Source organism: Parasteatoda tepidariorum, chromosome 2 (genome assembly GCF_982258835.1).
Source record: "Parasteatoda tepidariorum strain Cologne lab strain chromosome 2, Ptep-v5.0, whole genome shotgun sequence".
Lineage (NCBI taxonomy): Eukaryota > Metazoa > Arthropoda > Arachnida > Araneae > Theridiidae > Parasteatoda > Parasteatoda tepidariorum.
In genome coordinates this window covers 102,669,522-102,696,799 of record NC_141756.1, presented here as the reverse complement: position 1 = coordinate 102,696,799, position 27,278 = coordinate 102,669,522, and the positions used below count along the sequence as shown (strand labels likewise).

Below are 27,278 nucleotides of genomic sequence, written 5' to 3'. Positions count from 1 at the left end.
AATCGAAATTGAAGTAACTGCTAAGGCACTGTGCAAAATTTCCATTCAGAGAAAACTTAATAGAGTCAGGCTTTTAGTGTGCTAAAGGAAAAATCAGGTCAACCTTATCTGACTTTTTCTTTTTCAAAAAACATATCTTTATCTACGTTTTTATTATGACGAGGTAATTAAGAAGCTTTCTATTAGACTTTAATCTTCACTTTTCTTGAAAATACTATAATTGGAAAGCTGATATGTTTAGCTTTAAAATTTTCTTGCAAATCTTATGCGTCTTATTAATCTAAATGATAAATTCTTATTTTTTCTGTTTTGCTTTGCGTTTTTTTTTTTTTTTTTTTTTTTTTTATAGGAGCTTTTATGATAGTGCTGCATTTTGAAAAGCGTTTCAGGTAGACATTATCTCTTTTAATGCTTTATGGATTTTTTTCTTTGCATAAAAGTTTTCTTTAAGAATTAAGAGGATAATTTTTCTTTCCTGTTTCTTTTTTTTTTCTTCAACCAAACAATTTTAGCATATTTCCCCCCCCCTTTAATAGCTGTTAGTATTCAGTCAACTTTTTTTTGGCTGAATATTCGGCCTCGTTGCATCCCTACTACGGATCCTGGGTAAAGGGGAGAACAGAGAAATATGTTCGATAAAAAAAGAAGTGCCCGCTTAGAAGACGGGATTGAAAAATTCAAAAATCTAAAGCTGAATGTATTTTTACTAAATTAATATGACAGTTAAATGCCATTAATAAAATAAGTATTTTGATATTTTTATGTTAATAAAGTCATAATAAATAAAATTCAAAGATAACTGTAGAAAAATGCGATTATATGCATTATTCCTAAACTAAATTTGCTTTCAGCAAATTAGTAAAGGAAATAATATTTATATGTTAACACATACATATAGATATATACATATCAAACGCGTTTCAGTAGTGCAGTAAGAAAGATATCAACGAAATACCCTATATATTAACGCAATGAAAAGGGCGATAAAAGTGAAATTTTCATATTACAAGAATTCAAATCGAAAATCATAAAAATTTGTAACGCCAGACGGTCAAGACCAACGTGTGCTACGCGAAAGTTCTTTTAAAAAATAAAAAAAAAATTATCTTATTTAAAAGGGAAAAAAAATGTCTATCAAACAAAAGAAAATTTAAATCTCGAACGAGTTAACAAGGAAACCAAATTTTAAAAACAACAAATACTTTATAGCGCTTTCCATCAAAACTGAACACAAAACAAAATGCTCTAATGGTCGCAGTGGGGAAAAAAATCTACTCCATAACAATGAAATAAAATAAAAAAATAGTAAGTGAAAACAGATCTAAGTGAGTTGTGCAAATCAGAGGACAATTACAATGACACGGCATGAGCAGGCTATGACTAATAAACCAAAAACGAAAAAAAGCATCATAAAAAAAAAGAGCCCACATGGGAATGAAATGTTGCAAATTTATAGATTTCCGCACGTACAATTACGCACGCCGCCATGTCTCTATTATTCGAGTCTGGAAGAAAGGAAATGGCGAGAAAAAATAAAGTCACTCATCTCGTGAAAAAGGTCAACTGCCCATTTAAACTTTCACTTTCTTTTTTTGTCACATTATCAAAAATAACTGCAAAGGGTGGAAATATTGTTGAGTAAATGATGATCTTTGATAATATGTACCCGTTTTATTTGCAGAATGACCTTATTTTTCAATGATTTGGAAGATTATGACGAACTAAAACATTTTTTTTGAGGGAAATTGGAACATAAAAGACCCTTGCTTTTCCATGATTTGGAAGCTTATGACAAACACATTTATTGCTATTGCATATAAAATGGAATATACCCTGAATTATCCGTAGGCTAAAATTCTGTTATGCAGAAATAGCAAATTTTGCCCAAAGAGATTGCAAAGGCCCCGTGATATTTTTGTTTGAGTAAGATTCCATCAAGTAATATTTTGGCCGTAAAAAAAAAAATTCAGCTTGGCGATGTACGTAATGCACCACGGAATTCTTTTATATTTTTATTGATGACAAATAATATAGCGATAATGCATTTAATATAAGTTTGAAAATATATTGTTGAAAAGCCAATTTTATCAATGAAGACAAGTTTTAACGGCTGTAAAAAATTTTTTGACAATTTGGTGATTTTTCGAAGAAATTGTTTATAATGGGTTGACTAGCAACTACATTCTATGGGTTATTGCGGGAAATAACTATAGAATATCGATACATGGGAGAACATAACGTAACAATTGTTTAAAAGAATACAACGAGTATAGTAAACAACTATTGCATCGATTTTTATAGAGAAAAATTTAAAATATATATATATATATATATATATATATATATATATATATATATATATATACATACAATCTACCAAAAAGAAGTAGTGCTGTAATATATATATATATATATATATTTTAAATTTAGCATTGAGCCAATCTTGACGCATTCTGTCAAGCCCATCAGAGCAACGCCTAGTAGCTTGACACCAAACGCAGTCTAATCCTGCGTCAGCTGCCATACAAGATTCACAATCTGTGTAATAGATGCAGGCTAAAAAGAAAAAACATCAATTGCATAATTAGAAAAGAAATTTTATTTCTTTTTATAAGGCTTTCTAAACTTATTTTTAATAAATAAAATTCAGAAAATTGTTAAGTTGTTCAGAATAATCCATTGCAATTTTTTTTCTTAACCTTTGTAAGTAATACTAGGGTTATCTAATATGTAACAGGGTTTAACTTTATTTTTTAAAATAAGTAGTAAAATTTGCTTATTCTATAATACTAGTAGCAAAACCAGGGTTCATACTAGAATTGCTTAAAGCAATATCACAATACATTTTGTGTCACAGAAAATGCAACATTACCAATAAAGATTTTACTATACTGTATTAAAATACTTACATTATTGCCTTAAAAAGATTACTAAATAGTCACCATTGTAATAACTAATAATATTGATACTCAGATAAAAGTTCATACAACAGTTTTATACTATTTTCATGCTACAAGACACCTAAATATGTTTTATCATCAAAATTATGCACTAAATGACTTAGACAAAATATAAGATTTATAAATTTTTGTTTCGAGAACTAAATTTAAATTTTATTATTGATGCAGTTTTGACTAAAATAAATATTACATTACAAGATGAACAATAGAGTACTGCCCATGTAAACTTAATTTTTCATCAAATTTAAATGGCGTTTGCAACAAGGAGTCTTTTTATAACATGAACTCAGCATAACAAACCATGGATTACCACCCACCATTCATTGTAAACCTCAAAAAGGGGAGAATACAAGAAACTGAAAAGAGCACTATATCCTCAAGTAAGGGCATTGGATTTCACATAAAAGGGTACGGTTCTTTATAGATCCACAGTATTCAAAACTCTTGAAATTTTTGTTTCTTATTATAACTATGCATTGTGAAATTAATTTCTGTAATGCCAGATCTAAAATAGTCAATAGCAATAGTAACAAGATTTTTAAAAAGATGGGCGAAACAAGATAACTGTACTAACTGTCGAAAGTAAGATTGGGAAATCGTGATTTATGACGGCATAGTCAAACTTAAGAGCATAAATAAATGATTTTTTAAATTTGAAATTTGCACATCGTATTAAAAATATTGTTACAGGTAAATATTCAATGTCAGAATATTATGTTGTATAACAATGAAATAGAACTACTAAACACGTCAAAAATTATTATTGCTCAAATTTGAAATGTGGAAAGGCTTATATAAATAAAAAATAACTGCTAAGAAAAAGATTAAAAAACTGATCGTTGCAAATCAAGCACACTAAAAATTTATCACTAAAATTAATAACTTATGCGATGTAACAATATTGTAATTAAATACCAGAATTTTAAAAACCACAAGAAAATAGTCCAAAAAGTGATAAATAACTGGCAATAAAGGGATAGTAAAGGATGCTTATATATAATATAAGCATAGTGAACAAAGCACATCAAGAAAATATTACACAAATCTAAAATTCTTGTAATATTACATCAGATTTACAAATAAAATAAATCTAAATTCGAAAAATCTTGTGATAAGGTATTAAAAAACTATAATAAAAAAAAACAAGAATTTAATAACAATTTCTGGTACAGAATCTTTCTGTAGCAGCATTCGATTCTTTTAAACCAGAAATTTGCTACTTGCTAGTTAATAAATCATGCGCTGATGTGTAAGTAAAGGCATACTGTTCCTTATCTTAATGAGAAGTAATTAAAAATTCGCCATGAAATTTTAAACAATTTACAAATTAAGTCTGCAAAATAATTAATCTTAAATTATTATCAGTGACATAGTTGGCTAAAATGTTGGATTAAAAACTGCATAAGAACAGTTTTGTTTTCGAACCATTTTATAAGTAAAGTTCATGGAATATTAATAATAAAATGAACAGCTACATGTCAACATGCAATTTATAAAAATAGAAAGTAGTTATAAGGAGTTAATTTAACAAATAAATTCATCTGTACAAACATAATATTGCAAAGAAATAGTAAATCAAAGTAAGAGGCTATTAACAAAGAACTAAATAAATAAAAATAAAGAACCAAACTATGGAAATATCGCTAATAAATTATGGAAAAAAATAACAATAGCAAACAAATGATACAAACTTTGATAAAACTTCAAAAACTTTTAGCACTCTTTAAGGCAAAAAAAAATGACAGATAACAAATTATTTCCCAGTAATATTAAGTAATTTATGCAAAATTTGAATGCTAATTTTATCATTTTTCTTAAAGATATTGTAAATGAATAAGAGCTGGGATTTTATACATCAGTAGTAGAAAACAATCTTAATTATTTCCCTCTCAAGCAAAGCCTTATATCATTTAGCCTAAGAAATTAAAAAAAAGTTACATTTTTATTTACTAAAAAAAAAAAAAAAAAAACATACTTTTTAAGGCAGTGAAAAGAATAGCAGTCTTGTTTGTAATCTCTTCTTTCTTCATATCAATTCTATGATATTCGTAAATAGTTTTTCTGCGGATAACTAAAAAAATAATATGAACATTTTAATTTTACAATAATATTGCTTTTACTAACAAAATGCTTACGAAAAATAATTTCATATTTTAAAATAGAGCTATTATTATCTCGAAAGGTAACAACATGCAATATATTTTGGATATGAAAAAAGTACTACCAATACAATTGGTTAATAAAAATGAAAATATAAAATTTTAATTAAAAAAATATTCAGACATAAAAAAATATATTTATATCTGATTATATTTTAAATACACTGTAAATTTCATCCCTCATTTTTTGGATTTTCATTAAAAATTATCAAATTTAAAATTTTACTTTAGAGCACAGATCTCATACCAAGAACACATATTTTAGAACTATATTTGGACAGAGGGCATAATTTTTTTGATACTATTTTGATCCTAGGGCTAAAAAATACCACCATAATACTGGAAGTACCTATTACACCTCCTAAGTGCTCTGAAGAACAATTTAAGTTTTAATCAAACTATAGTGATTAAAAATCTGTTCTTTAATTTCACAATATAATTCCTCTTAATACTCTGACATGGGATGTTTCAACATCAGCATTTCAGTTGTTGTGGTACACAAAATAAAATTATTAATCATTTTAAGAGAATGGGCATTTACAACAATCAGTCTTGCCATAAAACATTAGATATAATTTTATAATTTTGCAGCTAGATCTATTAATTCAATAAATAACTCTCATAAATCAATTTTTCTTTTTCAGATCAGAAATGGAATACTTTCTCAATTCGTTAACTTTTGTATCTCAAGCAATACTAATCATTAAAATTTTTCTATTTGAATAAAATATAACTTCCAGATTATATAACAGTACAGTACTACAGAACAGTGAAGTTTAATTACTGCACCATATTTTTTAGGGTCAATAAGCATATATACACCGTAAAGAATCTATGGGTGGGTTATTGAATATAATTATTGTCCCCTGATATTTTTTCTAAGATATTGTAAAGAAGTAAATATTTCTGATTTGTATAAAATATAACAACTTTAATAAAATATGAATAGTTTAATTGAAGAAATAAGATTTTTTTATCTGTTTAGGAAATACTGAAGTTCTGCAATTAATTGTAAATTTTGTAATTACTGTCCCTATTTGAAACGCATTTAAAGGGGACAGTAATTACCTCAGGGTCTAGAATTATTTTACTTGGAAAACTTTTAATGTGTTTGATTAATTTGGTAATGTTATCACATATTTAGTTTCTTTTTTGTCAGATTTCAAGCAATAATAGAAGAATATTTGACAATAGTAACATTGTTAGTAAACATATTGAAATATTTTAAAACTTGAGAGTAAATTTAAGACAGCTATTAATATTAATATAAATTAATCTACTTATAAGTGTTTAGATAATTATAAATATATTTTGTGTTTAACTGTGGTTTGATTTAGAATATCAAAATATTAACTTTGTAAAATAAAACTGAATAACGAAACAAATGTATTATTTTTTAATTTTAAACGTATTAATTTTTAGCTATTTATTTTATTAAATTTTTAATTGGAAATTTATTTGGCATTTTTGTATTCACTTTTTATTCTTATTATGAATCAAATAATTTAGAATATCTGCACAATTGCTTGTTAAAATTTTTGCAATGTTAACATCTCAATTTTGTAATTTAAATTTTGTCAAAATTACCTTCAAAAAATTAAATGTTATAAAAATTTGCCATTTCTGTTTTAATTGCTCATGGATATTTCTTAATATTAGATAAATTGTATAAATATAGGTGATAAACAGAAGATCATGAATTAAACTTCTTCCAGAGTTAACATTAATTGAAATTTTACAGCTCTGCTTAGATGAAATGTAATTGCATGCACAAGACATACAAAAAAAGGGAAATAAGGTTTAATTTAAATAATCACCCCAAGCCAGATTTCTGCACATTTATATGAAATAAATTACATTTGGAAACATAAAACAAATACTAGTATTTTTTTTCATTAAAAAAAACACATCTTAAAAATACAAACGAGAGTTTTAGCTTTAAATTATGTGTTTGTTTACAAAATGTCGTCTTACTTAAAGTAGTATTAAGGATGGTTTTTGCAACAACAAAAAAGTAAAAATTTTCTTACAAATTCTGCATATTTCTTCAAAATTCTAGATATAATCTAATTTTGTAAAAAAATTAAATTTTAAATTAAATATTATTTAAAATGTTTTCTTATAGTTACTAAATAATTAATTCATTAAAAATAAGTATTTTCTTCATGGGCTTTTAAAGCGTGTAACTAAGGGGACAATAATTAAATTTTTCTATCCAATAACAATTTAAAACTGTCACTAAATTTTCATTTTTGAAGTTTTTTCATTGCTGGTTGTTAATATCTATACTTAAATATATGGTCTTAAGAAAAAATTATCAATATTAAGTTCATTATGAGGGGACTAATTATATTAATATTTATATATTAGAATAATTAGTTATCTCATATAATCTATATTAGTCAAATTTATTATGTAAAAATATTAAATTTATTATAAAATTGTCAATATTACTTTATTGTCAAATTTATTATAAAATAAAATATTTGTCAAATATTAATTAATCATATCTATATTAGTCAAAAGTTAATATTTGGAGAAAAATCACATTAAATTTTATCAGTTGAATATAGAATATGTAACAGGAAATTGTGCTTTTTTCTAACATTTACTGAAAAAAGAAAATTTTTTACTATCGTTTCACTGCAGCAAACACACCCCCCGAAACAATAGTCTGACACCATTGCTTCTGGGATTTAAAATACTTATTTAGAAAAAGGCTGTTACCAAAACTCAATCAATATTTCATAGCTGCCAAAATTAGGAACACTATATGCGACAAAATTATATGCATCAATTACAAGAGTAAGACAAAAATTTAACTATTAAATAATAACATTAATAGACATATATTTAAATACCTCATGTAAATTAGTAAGATAAAACTATAAACACTTATCAGGGGTGATTGTGAGCCCAAGTCAAAATTCCAGAAAATTTCTTGAGTTAAAAAAAAAGTTTAAATTGAAAAATTAGAAAAAAAATTCAAACATGTTTTTTTTTCCTTTTTCTCAATATTTCTTAGTTTACTTAAAATATTTTTAAAATTTTACATATACCTATATCATTTATACATACCTACAATGACCTTGAGAAGTAATTAAAATTTACAAATATGTCTTTCTTTCTTGAGTTTATGATTATAACAATTATTTACTGATAAAAAATGAATATTAATCATGAATATAAGCTTATAAAGTATATCTCTGGCTCTCCCTTACGAACAAATAAAATAAACTGCGTTTTTAAGCTCCACCTTTGAAAATTTGATTTCCGGAAACTTCTGTGATCAATGATTCTTTGAAACGTCTGAACCTTCGATATCCGGAAACTTCCGGATCACTATTAGCGAAAAATCCGGATTTTTTCCGGAGCACAATCAGCCCTGACTTATCTTTCGTGGGAAATTTATAATATTAATATTTTATAACTAGGAATACCGGTATAATAGTTTAAAAACAACCATTACCTATTAATATATAATTATTCTTCTCCAGATTATAAAACACAGGTAAATAATAATCTGCATCATAAACAAATATTTTTGATGCAAGTGTTTAAATACTACAAGACATTTTTTTAAAAAATAATAATAGTTTTTAAAGATTCAATTTAGTGAAATGATCAGCAATAGCTATTGGAATAGTATTTTCCAATAAAAAGCTACTAAAAATTACTTTGGCACAATAATCACAGAAGCGCACTTACCGCGATCTTACAGCAATTTCACGAAAATTTGGATTTTAATAAAAATATATCAGATTTTCGGATTTGATTTAAAAATTAGGAACGGAACCAATTCGAAATATTCTGAACAGTTGGCAGCTATATAACATTTATTAAAAATGAAAAATTTTTACTATCGTTCCCACTGCAGCAGATATAAACCCCGAAAAAATAGTCTGAGATCACTGCTTCAGGGATTTAAAATAATTATTCAGAAAAAGGCTGTTACTAAATCCCAATCAATATTTAAAATAGAAAAACATGTCAGAAAAATCTGCTTAATAAATTTTTCTACTAATTTTTCTTTCTTCTTAGCTAAATACAGGGTATCTGCTACATTTTAGATTTTCAAATTCATGACTTTTCATGACTAATTCCAAGAACTTTTCATGACTTATTGAGGTTACTATTTTCTCCGACAAAAACAGAATAATAAATTTAAAAAATGTTCTAATAACATTCATTGAAATGATAAGTATAACCAAAACTGTTTTACTCTGCATCTTCATATTTATTGATTTTAAATTCAAAAAACAGAGTAGAGAAAGAGTTGAAGCAATAAAATAGCTGAAAAAATAATAGCTGAGCAAATAAATTTTTTTTTTTCTGCAGAATTATATTCTAAAGGTAATTTTCTTGTTCATCAGAAAGGAAAGAAATACTCTTGTTTTTTCTATTCTCATTTCAGAGTTAAAAAAATTTGCCAAGAATTTTAAATTGATAAAATAAAAATAATAAAAAAAAAAATAATAATAATGAAATCACAGAAGTTTAAAACATACTCCACTCTAGAAATGATATTTTTTCTTTAATTTTTTGAAAGAACACCATAATTTTTAAAGAACATGATAAAAACATTTTATACTTTAATAAAATATGAATCTGAGTAGGGATTTTGTTACAAATTCAGATATTTGGAACACCATGATATGGGGGGGGGGGAGCAGAGGAATCCCATTCTAAAAATAAAATTTTTCGGCGACCTAACTCCATGACTTTTCATGATTTTTTTTTTAAAAATAGTTAAAATCATGACATTTTATGACAAATTTTGTTCAATGACAAAATTCATGACTTTCCATGATTTTTCCTGACTTTCCAGGTGCACAGATACCCTGTAAATAAGAAATTACGAAATGTTTTTTACATATAACAAATATATTGTAGTAATAAATATATTGTAGTAATAAATGTTAGTGATAAAAATTCGTATAAATGTTAGTGATATAAACATATAACAAATATATTGTAGTAATAAATGTTAGTGATAAAAATACGGCTTACAATAAATGACTCTATCGATGACATATGCATCTGACAATCCAACTTTAACAGGATGGGCATCATCACCGATTTCTGTGACTCCCAAGGGGAGCTAAGGAAAAGATAAAAGGAAATATATAATGCATTAATCAGCAGAAAATTCATTTATCAGATGCACGGATGAGAGTAGTCGGAAAGTAAGACAGAGGAAATCCAAGAATGAATATACATACATATTATAAATCCCGAATACAAATTCAAAATTGGATGAATATGAATCACATGCCGGATTTTAAAATCTTGTGAATAAGTATTGCAACATTTGATTTTAAAATGGGAGAATATGAATACCGATATGTGGCTTTTAAATCATGTGAATATGAAACTCAATATTGGATTTCGGGTAAATACGAATCGCGATGCATAATTTTTAAATCGCGTGAATTCGAATGTCTAATTTTTAAATTACATATAAATACGAAAATCGATGTTTGATATTACAACTGCATAAACGAATCGACATTGGATTTTAAACTCTTGTGAATACGAATCACCACATAGGGTTTTACAAACACGTAAATACAAATTACGTTATTGGATTTTTAAATATCGTAAATAAGAGTTGCAATGTACGATATTTAAATTGTGTGAATAAGAATAGAGATATTAGCAGATTCTGGGCTTGGGTTTTCTAAAAGGGTTGTTTGTATTGGTTTTGTTTAGCCATAATAAATAAAATTTACAAGATTAATTGAATAAGGGAATAAATATTTTCACCGCTAATTCACCGTTTTTGTTTTAAAAATTATTATTTCGTTTGCTTTTGCACCAGCAAACAGGAAGTAACACCTGAATTACGAAAATACGAGCTATCTAGCGAGAATGACAAAAATACGGAAAATCTTATTTTTTGCGAGTTAAAGCGGAAAAAATAGCTAAAATAAGTACAAACGCAGAAGGGTTGGCAGCTACATAGTTTGAATTTTCTGTTTCGAAATTTGAATTTCTGTTGTTCGAAAATAAATATAATAATTTTATTTCAACGACAGAATTTTCAGAAAAAGCAGAATATTTATTTTTAAAAAAAGTTAACTTTTAGAGAATCAGAGTTTTTGATAAAAAGGCAGAAATTTGAGAGATAAAAGCGGAAATCAGCTAAAAAGCGGAAAAATCTCATCCCTGCAGATGCTACAAAGCCCATGTAAAAAGACTTTCAAGTCACAAAAATTTTATAATTTAAATAATCATTTTCGAAACTAGAAATTATTTAAACACAACAATTAATATAAGGAAATAATTATCAAATAGATTAAATCTTTTACTAAAAAAGAACTTACATCCTTGTAGACAAATATGATGTCTCCATTATTCTTTAAAATACATTGAAATGTGAAATTTCCTCCTAAAAGAAAGGGGGGGAAACTGATTAAACTAATATTGATAAAACTTTAAAGCAGATACTCAAATATTCATAAAAACTAGAAGAAAACAGCTGAAACTCTAAGAAAATAGCAAATTAAAAAGAATATAAATATTTCAACATGGCAGACTAAATCAATGATAGAAATATAAGTAAAATCAATTTTTTTTAGAAAATATGATAGCATTTTTTTACGATGCGATTTTCTTTAAATTTTAATAACATAATTTCTTAATAATGTTAGAAACAGGATGACAGGTGCTTACTTAGACCAATCTTTTCAATTCAAATGTCATTCCTGACCTGCGATAACCATAGCACAGAGATCAAATATAGGCCTTGTTTGAATAGTAGTCTAACTCCACTCATAAAAAAATTAGTGTAAACCAAATTTTTGTGTTCGTACAAAGCATTTTTTTATTTTTTTATTAATAATTTTTTTAAACTATTTTTAATTTATTTTAAATACATTTCAAGCTTATTTATGCTTTAAAAGCCAACAAATATAATAGAGTTTCATTGACATTGAACAAGATAAGAAAATTTCAATGTTTCTTTCTCCCAGTAAAGCAAATGTCGATTAGCTTCATTACAATAAAATCTTCAAATTTACTGATACATGACTAAATAGCTCATTTGACTTCCGAATCAGGCACCCAATTCAAGATTATAGAAATGAACATCAACAGAAAGCAGTAACACATCACAGCCAGTTATAAATTAAAATGCTTTCAATAAGTTATTAAAGGTCATCATGAAGCATTAGCTTATTTGTATTCTTTTAAGGTTTAAGGCAATATAGTAGAATAGTTTAGAGAAGCCAAGACAGATTATGGTAAACAAACTAAAAAATAATACACAAAATACAGTGGAAATTCCCACATCTGGAATTGTCAGGACTTCGGAAAGTCCAGAAAACAGATTTTTCCAGATAATAGATCTTTAAGGTTAACATCAAAACATCCTTATTAAATACAAAATAACAAGTAGACCATATGAACACTAATTTCAATCAACGAATAAACCCTCATAGTTTGACTGACTTCCACATGGATTTTAAAATCACTTGATTAGATTCTACAGCTAAACTGCCTGGCTTTTACAATCATTTTTTCGATTAGTAATTAAAAAGACTTCACAAGACTTATTAATGATTCACCAACAATCTGAGTGGATTTACGATCGCCTTTATGCCTGCTATTGCTATGGATTTTCATAGTTTTTTAATGCTATATTATCACACATGGGGAATTTAGAATCATGCATTTGTGGAATTAATTTTTGAGACACTCAATTTGTGATATTATTGTCCCCGTCGTTTTGTCAATCGCATTTTCCAGTTTGCGATTTCCACATTAGTTTTTAAAAATTCAATTTCATTTTTAAAATAATATTAGTAGATCCACAAAATGATTTTGAATAATCACTTAATGATTGGCTTAAGTCATGACAATTTCATCTCAAATCTGCTATTTTTCCAACACGTTAAACTTTTGAGAGAAGCCCTGAAAATAGCGCATTGAGAATCGCCACCTTTAAGAACCCCACGAGGAGTCACGTCCCACAGACAGACCACCTACTAGATGGCTCAGCAACATCGATAATGATCTGAAAACCCTAAAGATTATGAATTGGAAGGGAGTTGCCTTGGACAGGAGACGCTGGCATTTGTCAGCTGTTGAGGAAGGGGCTGTTAGGCTGACAGAGAAGAGAAGAGGTTAAATTTTTGCCCACTTTGACGTTAAATGCGTGATTCTTGGCGGTAACGATCCTTTTATGCGAGACGGGAGAACAAAAATAAGAGAGTTTTTTTTGCACTGTAGTAAAATTTTCAATTCCGTTTCAGTAATATCCAAATTTATTTTTCATATAGCAGAAATCTTATTAAGAATTGAACAAAAATCTGAAGTCAGGTTAATATCATAAAGAAGCAGAAAATTCTCAACCCTACATATTTTGCTTTTAAAAAGGGGAATGAGTTTTGTTCATTTTGATTGTTGAAGAGGTCCTTCCTATAATCTGAAGTCTGGATATAGAACTTCGTACTGTAGTTAAAAATAAAAAAATACTGCACCTTTCTTTTCATCTTGTAAAGTAACTTCGTGCCATTCAATAATAAAAGCAGTACCTGGAAAAACAAGGATACATGTCACAAACATAATGGAATGGCATATGTCAACAAATAAAGAATATTACACACTCTTTAATGCAACCTACCATTATCACAGTATCTCACTGTTGACTCGTTACTTAGACTAGTATCAAAATTTGCCATAAGTGGTGCAATGTATTGGGTAGCAGCTAACCAACTATGCATGTAATCTCCCATGTATATAAATCCTAGGACAAAAGTTAAATTACAAATCTAAGAATATTTTTCAATTAAAAGCTACAAACTGTCAAGTTTGCATCAAAACAAAGTTTTTAAAAAAAAAATGACAAAAGAAAATAAAGCTGTTAATCCAGTGTTTTCATCATAGAAAAAAAATGGGTGAGAATTTCTCACCCTTTCTCAAAAACAGGGTGAGATTTCAGAAAGTTAAGTGAGATTTGTAAAAACTGAAAAAATACAAATAGACTTGGAAAAAAAATTTCTTTCATTATAATACATTTTTAATGTCTTCTATTTTTTAAAGCATTGAATATTCTTGCTGCATCATCATAGAAGATTTTGCCTTTACTAGGTATTTGTCCATCTTACATTAGTGCATAAAAAATTTGAACGTCTTACATGAAAAAACCTTACCTGCGGTAAACACGTGGTTGCAGAGAAATGTGTTCTGAAAGGGGTTCCGTGGTTCGGAGAGGTTGTGTTCTGTTGCTCGAAAAAGTTCTGAACAATACTGGTAAATAGGGAATCTAGATAACGGGGCAAATGTTGAAAATAATGAAAGATCCAGGAAGAAAAGTGAAATGGATTTTATTCTAATTGGCGTAATTCGAAGCTTTTTCCAAAATGCGATAAATTCGCGAATTTTGAAATTGATTTATAGAATGCGCGAATTTCTCGCGGTAATCATTTTTTAATGCGAGAAAAGAAAAAAATATGCGAGATTCTCGCGTTCTCGCTCTGTAGTGAAAACACTGGTTAATCACAATAAAAATCCAAAGAAAACTGTCAAATTAAATTCCTATGGAATGCAATTTTAAATTATACTATTAAAACCATGAATAACTTTTTCAACAAAAAGGAAAAAGGTTGGCAAAAGCAAACACATTTTACTACAACCTCACATTACAATAACCCTCACATTGTGATGACTGATAAATAAAATTTATTTGCTGACTCTATTTTAAAGTCAAATAGAAGGTCCCCACTAAATCATTCAAATATAACAGCTGAAATTTGGATTGGATATTTTTTTCATTCCCACTAAAACTACTTCGGAAATCCGTGTTTGATATTTTTGTGCTATCAAAGAAAGATGCTTGGATTGAGTATCTGTCTATTGACAATAATGGTTTATAAGAAATTATTTAAATCCTTACTTCCTTTTTCGTTACCACATAGTATGTCTTGAATTCTTTTAAAATAAGAAAGACTCCTAAAAATCTTCGGTTTATTTAAAACAGAAAACAGGTTCTCAATTTTTAAAACATAAAGTGTTGAAAAAAAGATGAAATTGACTTACCTGAATATAATTAAAAAAATCAGCATTAAAAAACTCATGATTCAGTATAAAGTAATTTTGTTCCAATTCTTCAAATTTCAGTTTTCCAAGTGTTTTTCAGCACAAAAATTACCAAACTTAAAAAGTTAAGAAGTATGTTTAAAAACTATTTCTCATAACATATAGTAAAAAATACAATTTCAGATTATTCTTTATTAAACCTATTAAAAATCCCCCCCCCCCCAAAAAAAATCTTTGTCAAAAAATAATTTTTCAAATAATACTTTACGGAATATTCGACCAAAGGGGCGAATATTCGTTACACCCCTAAAAATATTGCTATTTAAAATTTTTTTTTTAAAAAACATTAAAATTCCATTAAAATACTGAATTTAATAAAAATATAGCTGCAACTTTTCCTAATTACACTAAATCTCTTTAAAAACCTTTGAATAAAAGAATACCCTTCCTGTGAGATCTGTTTAAGAGTAAATCAAAGTCGAAAAAGATGGTTTAACTACTCAATGAGAACCATCTGGGTAATAAATAATTGAATGAAACTCATATGAAAAATGAACAGGCAACTATGCTTACTTTCAGAATATAAAATAAATTTAAAAATATGAGTAATACATAACATAAAATTCAAAATAATGCTATTTAAGAGGTTTTAAAAAAATAATTAACTGAACAATTTATTTACCTCCAGTTGCAATCGTGATGTTTCTTAAAGGATGGCCATAAAAGGGAAAATCAAATGTTAACACCACAGTCTGTTAGAAGACAAAAAAAAAGTTTGAAAACAGCAATAAAAAAAATCATGTACAAGAGTGAAAATATTAAATTTAGACTCACTGCAGCTTTTCGATGGGAATCTGAGAGCATTCGATGGACAACAACTTCTGATTGAGGTAGAGAATCCAAATCCACCCAGTATGCCATTGCTTGAGCACCGTGCAAAAATAATGTAGAATTGTAATACACATGATGATCTTCCTAATAAGAAATTCAATTAAGTTCACTATTAACAAGTAATATTAAAAAAAATTTATTTTAGTTACTTTTTGTTAAATAATTCACATTTTTTCTCTTATATAAAACTAAAATTAATTCATTAATTTTAATATTTGAAAAAAACTGCATTAACATCAAATATCATCCAGTAAAAGCATGAAAAAAATGTATTTGAAATTCAATAGATGAATAAAAAGCATTTTATTAACGATTGAAAATTGGAACAAGATATATAAATATATAAAGAGAGAGTGTGAACTAATAGTAGGAATTGGAAGGGGGGGAAAAAGGCGTGTGGTATCAGACAACTGTAAAAGTATAAATTTAGTGATGTGGTCCACCGTGTCATGTCCTTTAATTGAATTTCAGTGATACAGCGAATACAAAATAATTAAATATTTAAATGTGCGCAATAAGCCATTTTTTTTGGTTCAAATAGAGCTATAAGATAGGAATTATCACCAATGTTATTTTTAAAATATATAACAAACTGAATGGCTTATAGTAAAATTTAAAACAATAACTAATACTTAACCAATCAGAAAATTCCATTTTGTTTTTCACTCATCCCTATTTAATTAATGAATTAATATTTGGAAAAAACTTTATTAACATCAAGTATCACCCACTACCAGGGTTGGCAAGATTTTGCCGCAGGTGGAAAAAACCATGGTAAATACCGGTAAAAACCGTCCTGGCAAAAACAGGTTTTTGTCAAGTAAATTGGCAAAAAGTGGCAAAAACCTATATTTTCCAAGATGAGAGGACAAAAACACATTTTTGGTACAACATTATTCCTAAAATTGAAACATAAATTAGAAATATAAATAGTAATTACAAAAAAATTAACAAAATTATTATTCCATAATTAAATGATAATGTAATAATATATCATTTTAGTAGTTTAAAACATTATTGATTGGAAAATTTGTGATTATTCTTTTTTGTCCAGTGAAATGAGCTTATTTTAAATTAATATAACTATAATTTAAAGCATAAAATATCTATCAATATATGTAGTTAATTATTGTACAAATAATAATTTTTTATAATAAATAATAATATTATACAAATAATAATATTTATTTATTTGTAAAAAAACATTTATTTTAGGATTCTAAAATGAAAAGATCACAAACTTTCAATCTTTTAAAAATTATTACCATTATATTAATTAATATGTTAAAAATAATTTTTTCATGTAATGTATCAAAATTATTATTCCTTATGATTGATTTAAATTTGTTTCAAGTATTTTGTAATAATATTTAATCAGCAATTTAGATAATTTGGTTTTTGCCGGTTTTTACCAGTTTTTGCCGGTTTTTGCCACTGTCCTGGCAAAAAACCCTTTTTGCCGGCAAAAACTCTAACCCTGCCCACTACGAGTTTTAAAAAATGTATTGGAACTAGTGTTGATGAATAAAAAGTATTTTATTAACAATTGAAAATTTGAACTAGATATTGGGTGAGTGCGAACTAATAGTAGGAATTAATAATAGATTGTAAGCAGGGAAAAATAATAAAAAAAGTTCATACTTAACCGACAGATTACGCAGATTTGTTTGACCAGCTACGTGGAATTACATTTTTATGATGCATTATTTTTTCATTTGAATGATATTTTACTTCGGTATTATAAGTTAGAGTACTATCTGTTTATTGATACTTTTGTGCAGTACTGCTAATTAATCAGTTTCTTTAAGCAATTTTGCAACTGTAAAAAATGACAACATTAAATAGATTTTTTGATGAAGGTAAGGAAATCTATGTGGATAATTTATCAAATGTAGAAAGTGGTGATTAAAAATATGCATAGTCTGCAGCTAGAAATAAAAAAATAAATAAAGCAAAACAAGATTTGAAAATACCACTTTTGTCACGTAATACTTCTCAAAGATGAATGTTTTACCAAACAATTACAAAATAACTTTGCAAATTTTAAGAAATAATGTTGATTTAATAAGGCTACAAAGCTTTAAGACCATGCATGGTAGTGCATGTTTATTTAACTCTCAGGAAAAACTAAAAACCAAGAAAAGCAGACAGATTTGGCCCACCTGTTTTAAGTATTAAAAAAAAAAATTACCAAAGAGGGCAAAAAAAAATTTCTATTAAATTCAATTCAATTTAAGGTGCAAAAGCTCCTTTCTTACATTAACATCCAAGCAATAATCCCTAATTTCATAAAAACAAATATATAAACTATTCCTCTTTTATCTGAAAGATTAATTTTTCAGATAAAAGAGGAATACAATAATGACAATGTAATTTAATGCTTTTTTTACAATGACTTTCATTATATTGCATATTTTCAAACATAACTTTGTTATCAAACTCTAGCTAGCCTATTGTAACAGTGTAGGAAATTTTGTTTTAGGTTAACTAAATTCTTTAAACTGAATTTGTAATATGTAATAACAAATTTAATTATGAGCAGTATATTATGGTATAATTAATAAAGCAATAATTAGTTTAGAATTTACATAACTTTATCATAAAGCTAGTGACAAAAATTTACATTTCTACAATATGAAGAAAAAAAATTTGATTTTTGATTGAAATAAGACAATTGTAACTAGATCAAAAAATACCAACACATATATTACTGAAAGGAGTATCTTAAAATATGGCTTTAACTTATTAAGTCAATAAAAAAACATGAAATTTTTTTAAAAAAATAAATAAAATTAGTAAAGTAGTAAAATTTAATTAAAAAACACAAAATTCATAAACAGAACATGAAAATGGCACATCATTTAATTAGGCACCATACTATACTACCAAGCCCCTTATAATAGTATAAAAAATATCCCACTGCATTGGCTGGTTATGCACTACTTATCCTGATTTAATTAAGACCTCCTTAATTTACAGCAACAATATTTTTATTAAACCGAAATATAATCTGGAACAAATTTCTTTCAAGGTGCATAGCCAAATCTTTCAACAAAACATAAGCACCTTTTAAGTACTCTTTAAGCACTCAAAAAAATATTTTTAAGCACTATAAACATTAACAAAATGCAAAATAAATTTCAAAGACTTTACACGATCACGATAAAATAACAAGTTTCAGACAAAGAACTCTTTTCTTGATTATATTAGCCACCATAAGATCAAGATTTTTCAGTTCGATTTCAGAGGGTGGAAAATGAAGCCTGAAATGGAGAATATCTTGCAAAATGCAGCAGAGTTGCACATGGGAGTGCTAAAATCTCACCAAAATCATCTCAGTAGACGCACAAACGGACTCGGAAGTATTTCATCAATCATGTAAATTGATTGACGCTTTCATATGCTATGGACCAACAGTACGCCTAAATGGATTGTGGGTGAATGAATTGTGAAAAAATTTAATAGATCAATGTGAAAAGGACGCCTTTGCATAATACATGACGAAAATCAATAAAATATAATTTTTGAAAATGGGAAATTAAGCACTTTTTAGAAACACCTAATGAAAAAAAGCACCTTTTAAAAATCGAAGGGGGCTTCTAAAATTCGAAAACAAGTACTGTTAAGCACTCCTTAACACGTTGAATGCCTTGGGGGTCACCGGTGACCAGCACTGAGTTTGTTGGTAGTGCCACGGGGGTCGGGTGACCGGCAAAGCCAAGATTATTAGAAACACATAATTCGAGTAAATTTTTAATGCTTTCAATATTTTTTTTTTTTACCGTTACTAAAATGGTTTGAAGAAATTAATGCAATATAGAACACACAAAAATAGTTTTATTTATATACATATATAACATGTAACCTTAACACGCTGAATACCATGGGGTCACCGGTGACCTCAGTGAATTAAATGCGTCACGAATGATTTTATTTTATTTTATAACCGTCGTTGAACAGCCGACCCAATTTTATAGGTTTACGACTTCTAATGTTCAACACAATAGCCTAGTAATTTTGAACCCAATCCAGAAGACAAGGGAACTCCTGGATCGAGTATTGGGAGAAATCTGCCTTCGTGGAGGGCTTTTTAATGCAGCTAACCCTCATCTGCGTTACATGAAGAGGAAGCACAAGAACCTCTCACGGTTAGCCTGACGGCAAGGGGACTCTAATCCAGGATCCGTCTACCACTGGAGGATATTTCACGTCAGCACTATGGTCGGTGCAAGCCTGATGTGGAATTCGTATGGACTGGGGGATTTGAACCCGGTTCGCCTCAGTGGAAGACGAATGCTCGGCCCCCTGAGCCATCGCGGCTCCGTCACGAATGATTACAAAAATTAACTGTTTTGTTGTAAATAATATTTCATCAAAATATGCAAGGTATACTGAGAAAATCATTTTGGTCAGACGGGCAAGCCATGTAAAATTAGTGTGACATTCAACGTGCTAAAAATGCAATGCACCATGTCATTTCAAAAAAATACATAACAGTAGAAGTATTTTAAAAAGCAAAAAGTACTGAATACTCACAGTAGTATTAGTAATACTGGGTGGTCTAGTAGGAGGCATTTCAGGCATTTCTGTAGTGCTGCTGCTGCTGTTTGTAGAAAGAGTTGTGTTTGCTTCTGTTGCATTTGTCACCGCAGAAGCAGTTGTTTCACTTGTAGGAAGAATGGACATTGTTGTATTAGGCACAGTTGAGTCAGTAATTTTACTAGACGATGTAGTACTAATATTCTCACTAGAATGTGGTGCTTCTGTTGTATTAACAATGGTTTGGGTAACATTGGGTAACCCTGTAGTGTTTTCAGTTTTAGCTTTTGAGTCATATTGTAATGTTTTTAACTGTATGTAACTATTATCACCACCTAACTTTGTGGTGAGTTTCTTTTCAGGCGTGGAAAATGCCTTTTTAATGGGTGTGATAGATCTTTTTACTAGATGATAAGTGTTCCTAGAAATATCTTCTTTAGTCAAAAAGTTTCCCTCATAAGTCTGTAAATTTAAAACATTCATGGATGGAATAAATCTAGAACCTCCTAAAATTGAGAGAAACAATACAAATTAGCATAACTAGGAGACATAATGGAATTAACGATTATGTCAACCTTCATCTATCAAAAGGTACCTCCAGATAGAATCAAGTTAACATGTCTTATATAGTACTAGGAGGCTTCGCCCCCTTCTAGCTGGCGCTCGTCAACCCCGAAACTGCTTTCGCAGTTCATTTCGGATTGCTTCGCAATCTGATGCTCGCTTTACTCGCTCATTGGATACGTTCTTAACGTCTAGCTTTTGTATACTTATTTGAACACTGAAGTTCCGAAAACTTTTCACTGTAGAAAATTCTAAAAATGTGCATTTCAATATTAATTTAAAATTGAAAACAGTTCGCATATTTTTCTTAATCACACTATTCTAAATTTCAGTTGTTGAGAAAAGTAACTGTTGTAAGTTTTGTTTTAAAGTCTTTCCCACCAGAGGGCTAAAACCATGTGTTGTAAAACAATATGAAATAGTACTGAACGCTGGATGCAAAGCATCGGCTTCGATGAAGATAATTTTGTGAGAATTTTTTTGATAATACGGTGAGAATTCACCGGATTAGACATATGATGCTCACTACGTGCTCTTGCGCGCCGAAGCCTATCAATGAAAACTGTTGCCAAGTGCCAACGCGAGAAAAGAAATATCATCGGTTTTATTGATACATACGTATTAGCGTTTTACATAATATAGATAGAATTGGTAATTTATATTTTTAGTGGTAGTTACGCCACAATATTAAGAATCATATAGAGATGAAGACCTTTAATATAATTTTAATGTATCAAAATAGTGGTTAATACAATTCAGGGCTTAAAATTAATGGTGGCCCATAAGCTAGATTCAACTAAAATTAATAAAATATTTATCACCAGTCCCCCCTTGGACTAGAAATTGATATAAAAGGACTGTGTTTTTCTGTTTTCGCCTTATTGTTACAAAATAGTATATTTTATCAAAATTATGAACATTACATATTTTTCATGCTTAATTTTATAGTTTTATGTTTATTTTAAGTTTAATTAAATAGTATTAGAAAACCATGTGTTCCATTAGTTTCTTAATAATCGAAATTGAAGTAACTGCTAAGGCACTGTGCAAAATTTCCATTCAGAGAAAACTTAATAGAGTCAGGCTTTTAGTGTGCTAAAGGAAAAATCAGGTCAACCTTATCTGACTTTTTCTTTTTCAAAAAACATATCTTTATCTACGTTTTTATTATGACGAGGTAATTAAGAAGCTTTCTATTAGACTTTAATCTTCACTTTTCTTGAAAATACTATAATTGGAAAGCTGATATGTTTAGCTTTAAAATTTTCTTGCAAATCTTATGCGTCTTATTAATCTAAATGATAAATTCTTATTTTTTCTGTTTTGCTTTGCGTTTTTTTTTTTTTTTTTTTTTTTTTTTTTTTTATAGGAGCTTTTATGATAGTGCTGCATTTTGAAAAGCGTTTCAGGTAGACATTATCTCTTTTAATGCTTTATGGATTTTTTTCTTTGCATAAAAGTTTTCTTTAAGAATTAAGAGGATAATTTTTCTTTCCTGTTTCTTTTTTTTTTCTTCAACCAAACAATTTTAGCATATTTCCCCCCCCCCCCTTTAATAGCTGTTAGTATTCAGTCAACTTTTTTTTGGCTGAATATTCGGCCTCGTTGCATCCCTACTACGGATCCTGGGTAAAGGGGAGAACAGAGAAATATGTTCGATAAAAAAAGAAGTGCCCGCTTAGAAGACGGGATTGAAAAATTCAAAAATCTAAAGCTGAATGTATTTTTACTAAATTAATATGACAGTTAAATGCCATTAATAAAATAAGTATTTTGATATTTTTATGTTAATAAAGTCATAATAAATAAAATTCAAAGATAACTGTAGAAAAATGCGATTATATGCATTATTCCTAAACTAAATTTGCTTTCAGCAAATTAGTAAAGGAAATAATATTTATATGTTAACACATACATATAGATATATACATATCAAACGCGTTTCAGTAGTGCAGTAAGAAAGATATCAACGAAATACCCTATATATTAACGCAATGAAAAGGGCGATAAAAGTGAAATTTTCATATTACAAGAATTCAAATCGAAAATCATAAAAATTTGTAACGCCAGACGGTCACGACCAACGTGTGCTACGCGAAAGTTCTTTTAAAAAATAAAAAAAAATTATCTTATTTAAAAGGGAAAAAAAATGTCTATCAAACAAAAGAAAATTTAAATCTCGAACGAGTTAACAAGGAAACCAAATTTTAAAAACAACAAATACTTTATAGCGCTTTCCATCAAAACTGAACACAAAACAAAATGCTCTAATGGTCGCAGTGGGGAAAAAAATCTACTCCATAACAATGAAATAAAATAAAAAAATAGTAAGTGAAAACAGATCTAAGTGAGTTGTGCAAATCAGAGGACAATTACAATGACACGGCATGAGCAGGCTATGACTAATAAACCAAAAACGAAAAAAAGCATCATAAAAAAAAAGAGCCCACATGGGAATGAAATGTTGCAAATTTATAGATTTCCGCACGTACAATTACGCACGCCGCCATGTCTCTATTATTCGAGTCTGGAAGAAAGGAAATGGCGAGAAAAAATAAAGTCACTCATCTCGTGAAAAAGGTCAACTGCCCATTTAAACTTTCACTTTCTTTTTTTGTCACATTATCAAAAATAACTGCAAAGGGTGGAAATATTGTTGAGTAAATGATGATCTTTGATAATATGTACCCGTTTTATTTGCAGAATGACCTTATTTTTCAATGATTTGGAAGATTATGACGAACTAAAACATTTTTTTTGAGGGAAATTGGAACATAAAAGACCCTTGCTTTTCCATGATTTGGAAGCTTATGACAAACACATTTATTGCTATTGCATATAAAATGGAATATACCCTGAATTATCCGTAGGCTAAAATTCTGTTATGCAGAAATAGCAAATTTTGCCCAAAGAGATTGCAAAGGCCCCGTGATATTTTTGTTTGAGTAAGATTCCATCAAGTAATATTTTGGCCGTAAAAAAAAAAATTCAGCTTGGCGATGTACGTAATGCACCACGGAATTCTTTTATATTTTTATTGATGACAAATAATATAGCGATAATGCATTTAATATAAGTTTGAAAATATATTGTTGAAAAGCCAATTTTATCAATGAAGACAAGTTTTAACGGCTGTAAAAAATTTTTTGACAATTTGGTGATTTTTCGAAGAAATTGTTTATAATGGGTTGACTAGCAACTACATTCTATGGGTTATTGCGGGAAATAACTATAGAATATCGATACATGGGAGAACATAACGTAACAATTGTTTAAAAGAATACAACGAGTATAGTAAACAACTATTGCATCGATTTTTATAGAGAAAAATTTAAAATATATATATATATATATATATATACATACAATCTACCAAAAAGAAGTAGTGCTGTAATATAAAATAAATAAACTAGTTAGATAGATACTATCATGTGCAAAGACTCGTGGAAAATAATTTAAAATATTGAATATAAGAAATACTTTTTATTTCTATTTAATAGTGATTTCCAGCAATCGATATCTCTGAGATCATCAATTGATATTTGTAATGTAAGGAATCAAAATAAAAAAAAAACTTACATTCATTTAATTGTCCGGGTCACGCATAAAAAAAGGAAATCCTGGCGCGGGTACAGAACAACGCGTTGCAAAGATTCAATCGGCAATATTGATTTGTTTCAAACACGAAATAATGTTTAAACATGTTAGAAAGCATCACAGAAACTTCCATAAAAAAAAATTTTAAAAATTTAAATTTAGATGAAAATAAATCTTTCTGAACACACACCACAGAGAAATGACCACTTAAAAATTGACATGTTCCACTAACTAGATTTTTTTTTTTAGTGCACCAATACCTCAGATGAAAATCCTCCGAAATTTCCCTGACTTTCAGAACTGTTGACATAAATGTTTTTATTTGTTTTTTAAGTTGACACTTCTCCAATTATTTTTTAAGTTGACACTTCTCCAATTATTACAAGCAAAAACCAAACGAGGAAGGAAGAATTCAAACAAAAAGACATGTTTTCTTCTTTTTAAGTCATTTATGACATGTCAAGAGAGAAAAAAAACATGTAAAAGCGGCAGAAAACCTTTGTTGACACTTAACATAATTATTTATGACACAGTTTTTTTTCATTAATGAACAAAATAGTTCTCATGCTGTTCTATTTTGTATTGGATGTTAAATCACCTTTTTGCTTAAGAATATCTTAATTTAAAAGATTGCTTCAATAATATAAAATGCATTAATAAAGCAAAAAGCTTTATTATTTGAGCTACTATATATTCAGGGGTCTGTCCAGACATTTTGTGAAAGGTCCGTTTTTCGTGAAATTGTGAAAAAATCACTCACATTCTTTCAACCAGGGTCCGCTTTTATGAATTTGTGCAAATAGGGACCGTTATTGCAAAAAAAAAAAACTTTTTCAAGGAGTTTTTAAATTGTAAAGACATACAAGATTATGCTCAACACTGTAAAATTATAAGTAAAAAAATTAAATTTTAAAAAATAAACAACAATTGCTGTTTCTAAATTAGAGATGCAACATACAAATATTTGGTTTTTAGCCTATACTGCTGAATGCAGAATATTAATTTCGGACGAATAATGGAAGAATCGTCGGCCGAAGACAAAACTTAATTCGTTTACATCCATCTTTCTTGTTTTCTGCCCTGGAAAGGGTTTATTCGATTAACAAAACAATAATGAAGATAAATAAATTTGTGAAGGGTCCGATTAAAAGAAAAATCATTTTGTGAAGAGTCCGTTTTTAAGTTAAGATATTTTGTGAAGGGTCCGTTTTTAAGTTAAGATATTTTGTGAAGGGTCCGTTTTTAAGTTAAGATATTTTGTGAAGGGTCCGTTTTTAAGTTAAAATATTTTGTGAAGGGTCCGTTTTTATGAGAAGATATTTTGTGAAGGGTCCGTTAACGGACCCAAATTTCTTCTAAACAGACCCCTGATATTGATCCACATTTGAAACAAAACTAAGCACCGAATTGTTCATTTTTTTTAGGGAATTTTTTTTTTTTTGTTTTCATAGGAGCGAAATTAGGGAATTTCTGTGATTTTTACTTATTTGGGAAAAATTCCATTAATTATCCCCGCAATTTTTCAGAACAAAAAAGTAGTTATCAGTTTTCATGGATTCTCCGCTCCCGCAGGCACACTCTTTTCTTTTTCTATACATATCAAGGTTCGTAGCCAAATTATTCAACAAAAAATACAAACATTTTAAGCCCTTTTCAAGTACTCAAAAAATATTTTCAAGCACTTTAAAAAAAAATATCATAATTTGGCAGGGTTGGAAAGTTTTTGACAATTGACGGTTTTATCTTGTTTTAACCGTCAAGTCAAAAGAAAAAAAAAAATTTTGGCATTGTTTTGAAATTTTGAATCATGTAAAACGAATGGCGTTTTCATAAGCTACGGACTGACAAAATGACGAAATAGCTTGGGGTTGAATTGATTGTGAAAACGTTGAATTAATTGAACAATGTGAATAGTGTCTTTTTGCATAATTCGAGGCGAAAATCAACATAACATGGTAATGGGAAAATCTCATATTGAAAAAGGGAAAATTAAGCACTTTTTAAAAAACACCTAATTAAAAAAGCACTTTTAAGGGCTTTTAAAAATCGAAAATAAGCACCTTTAAGCACTTTTTAAAAACGCTACGCACCGACATACATCTTTTAAAAAACAATTTTATACATTAAATCTAAACTTACAATCAAGATTAATAACTGATAGTTTAACGAACCACAAATAAAATTCCACACAAGGAATGGAATGACTGATAAAAAATAAAAAAAATTATCGTGGAATTAATGAAGAAATCTCCGTTTTAAAGTTTCGATGCAATCAATGTTGAGAGACATCTAACCACGAATAATAAACAAGCCATAAGGATCATTAATAGCTTTTATAACTTCAGACACTCATAAAAATAGAAGTTAACAAAGGTCAAATCGTTTACATCATATAAGTTGAACGAGCACGTCACCCTTATGAAACTAAACAAATAAACGCAGACAATCCAGACATATAAGGTTAATGATAATCCCCATTCATTAAATAATAAACAAACACGTTCTTCTTCCTCTCATTCAGACATGC

At 28.3% G+C, this 27,278-nt stretch overlaps 1 protein-coding gene across 1 annotated transcript in view; it reads right to left on the bottom strand.

The window, feature by feature from the left end:
• Window positions 1-1,339: 1,339 nt before the first annotated feature.
• Window positions 1,340-27,278, bottom strand: part of LOC147815962 (plexin domain-containing protein 1-like) — a 43,934-nt gene continuing 17,995 nt past the window's right edge. The window contains exons 2-11 of the mRNA XM_087156673.1: window positions 20,588-21,096; window positions 15,995-16,135; window positions 15,843-15,912; window positions 13,746-13,868; window positions 13,603-13,656; window positions 11,446-11,510; window positions 10,130-10,220; window positions 4,936-5,031; window positions 2,371-2,556; window positions 1,340-1,380 (exon numbers count right to left, since the gene is read on the bottom strand). Coding sequence (XP_087012799.1) covers window positions 1,340-1,380; window positions 2,371-2,556; window positions 4,936-5,031; window positions 10,130-10,220; window positions 11,446-11,510; window positions 13,603-13,656; window positions 13,746-13,868; window positions 15,843-15,912; window positions 15,995-16,135; window positions 20,588-21,096 — 1,376 coding nt within the window. The remainder of the gene's footprint in view (window positions 1,381-2,370; window positions 2,557-4,935; window positions 5,032-10,129; window positions 10,221-11,445; window positions 11,511-13,602; window positions 13,657-13,745; window positions 13,869-15,842; window positions 15,913-15,994; window positions 16,136-20,587; window positions 21,097-27,278) is intronic.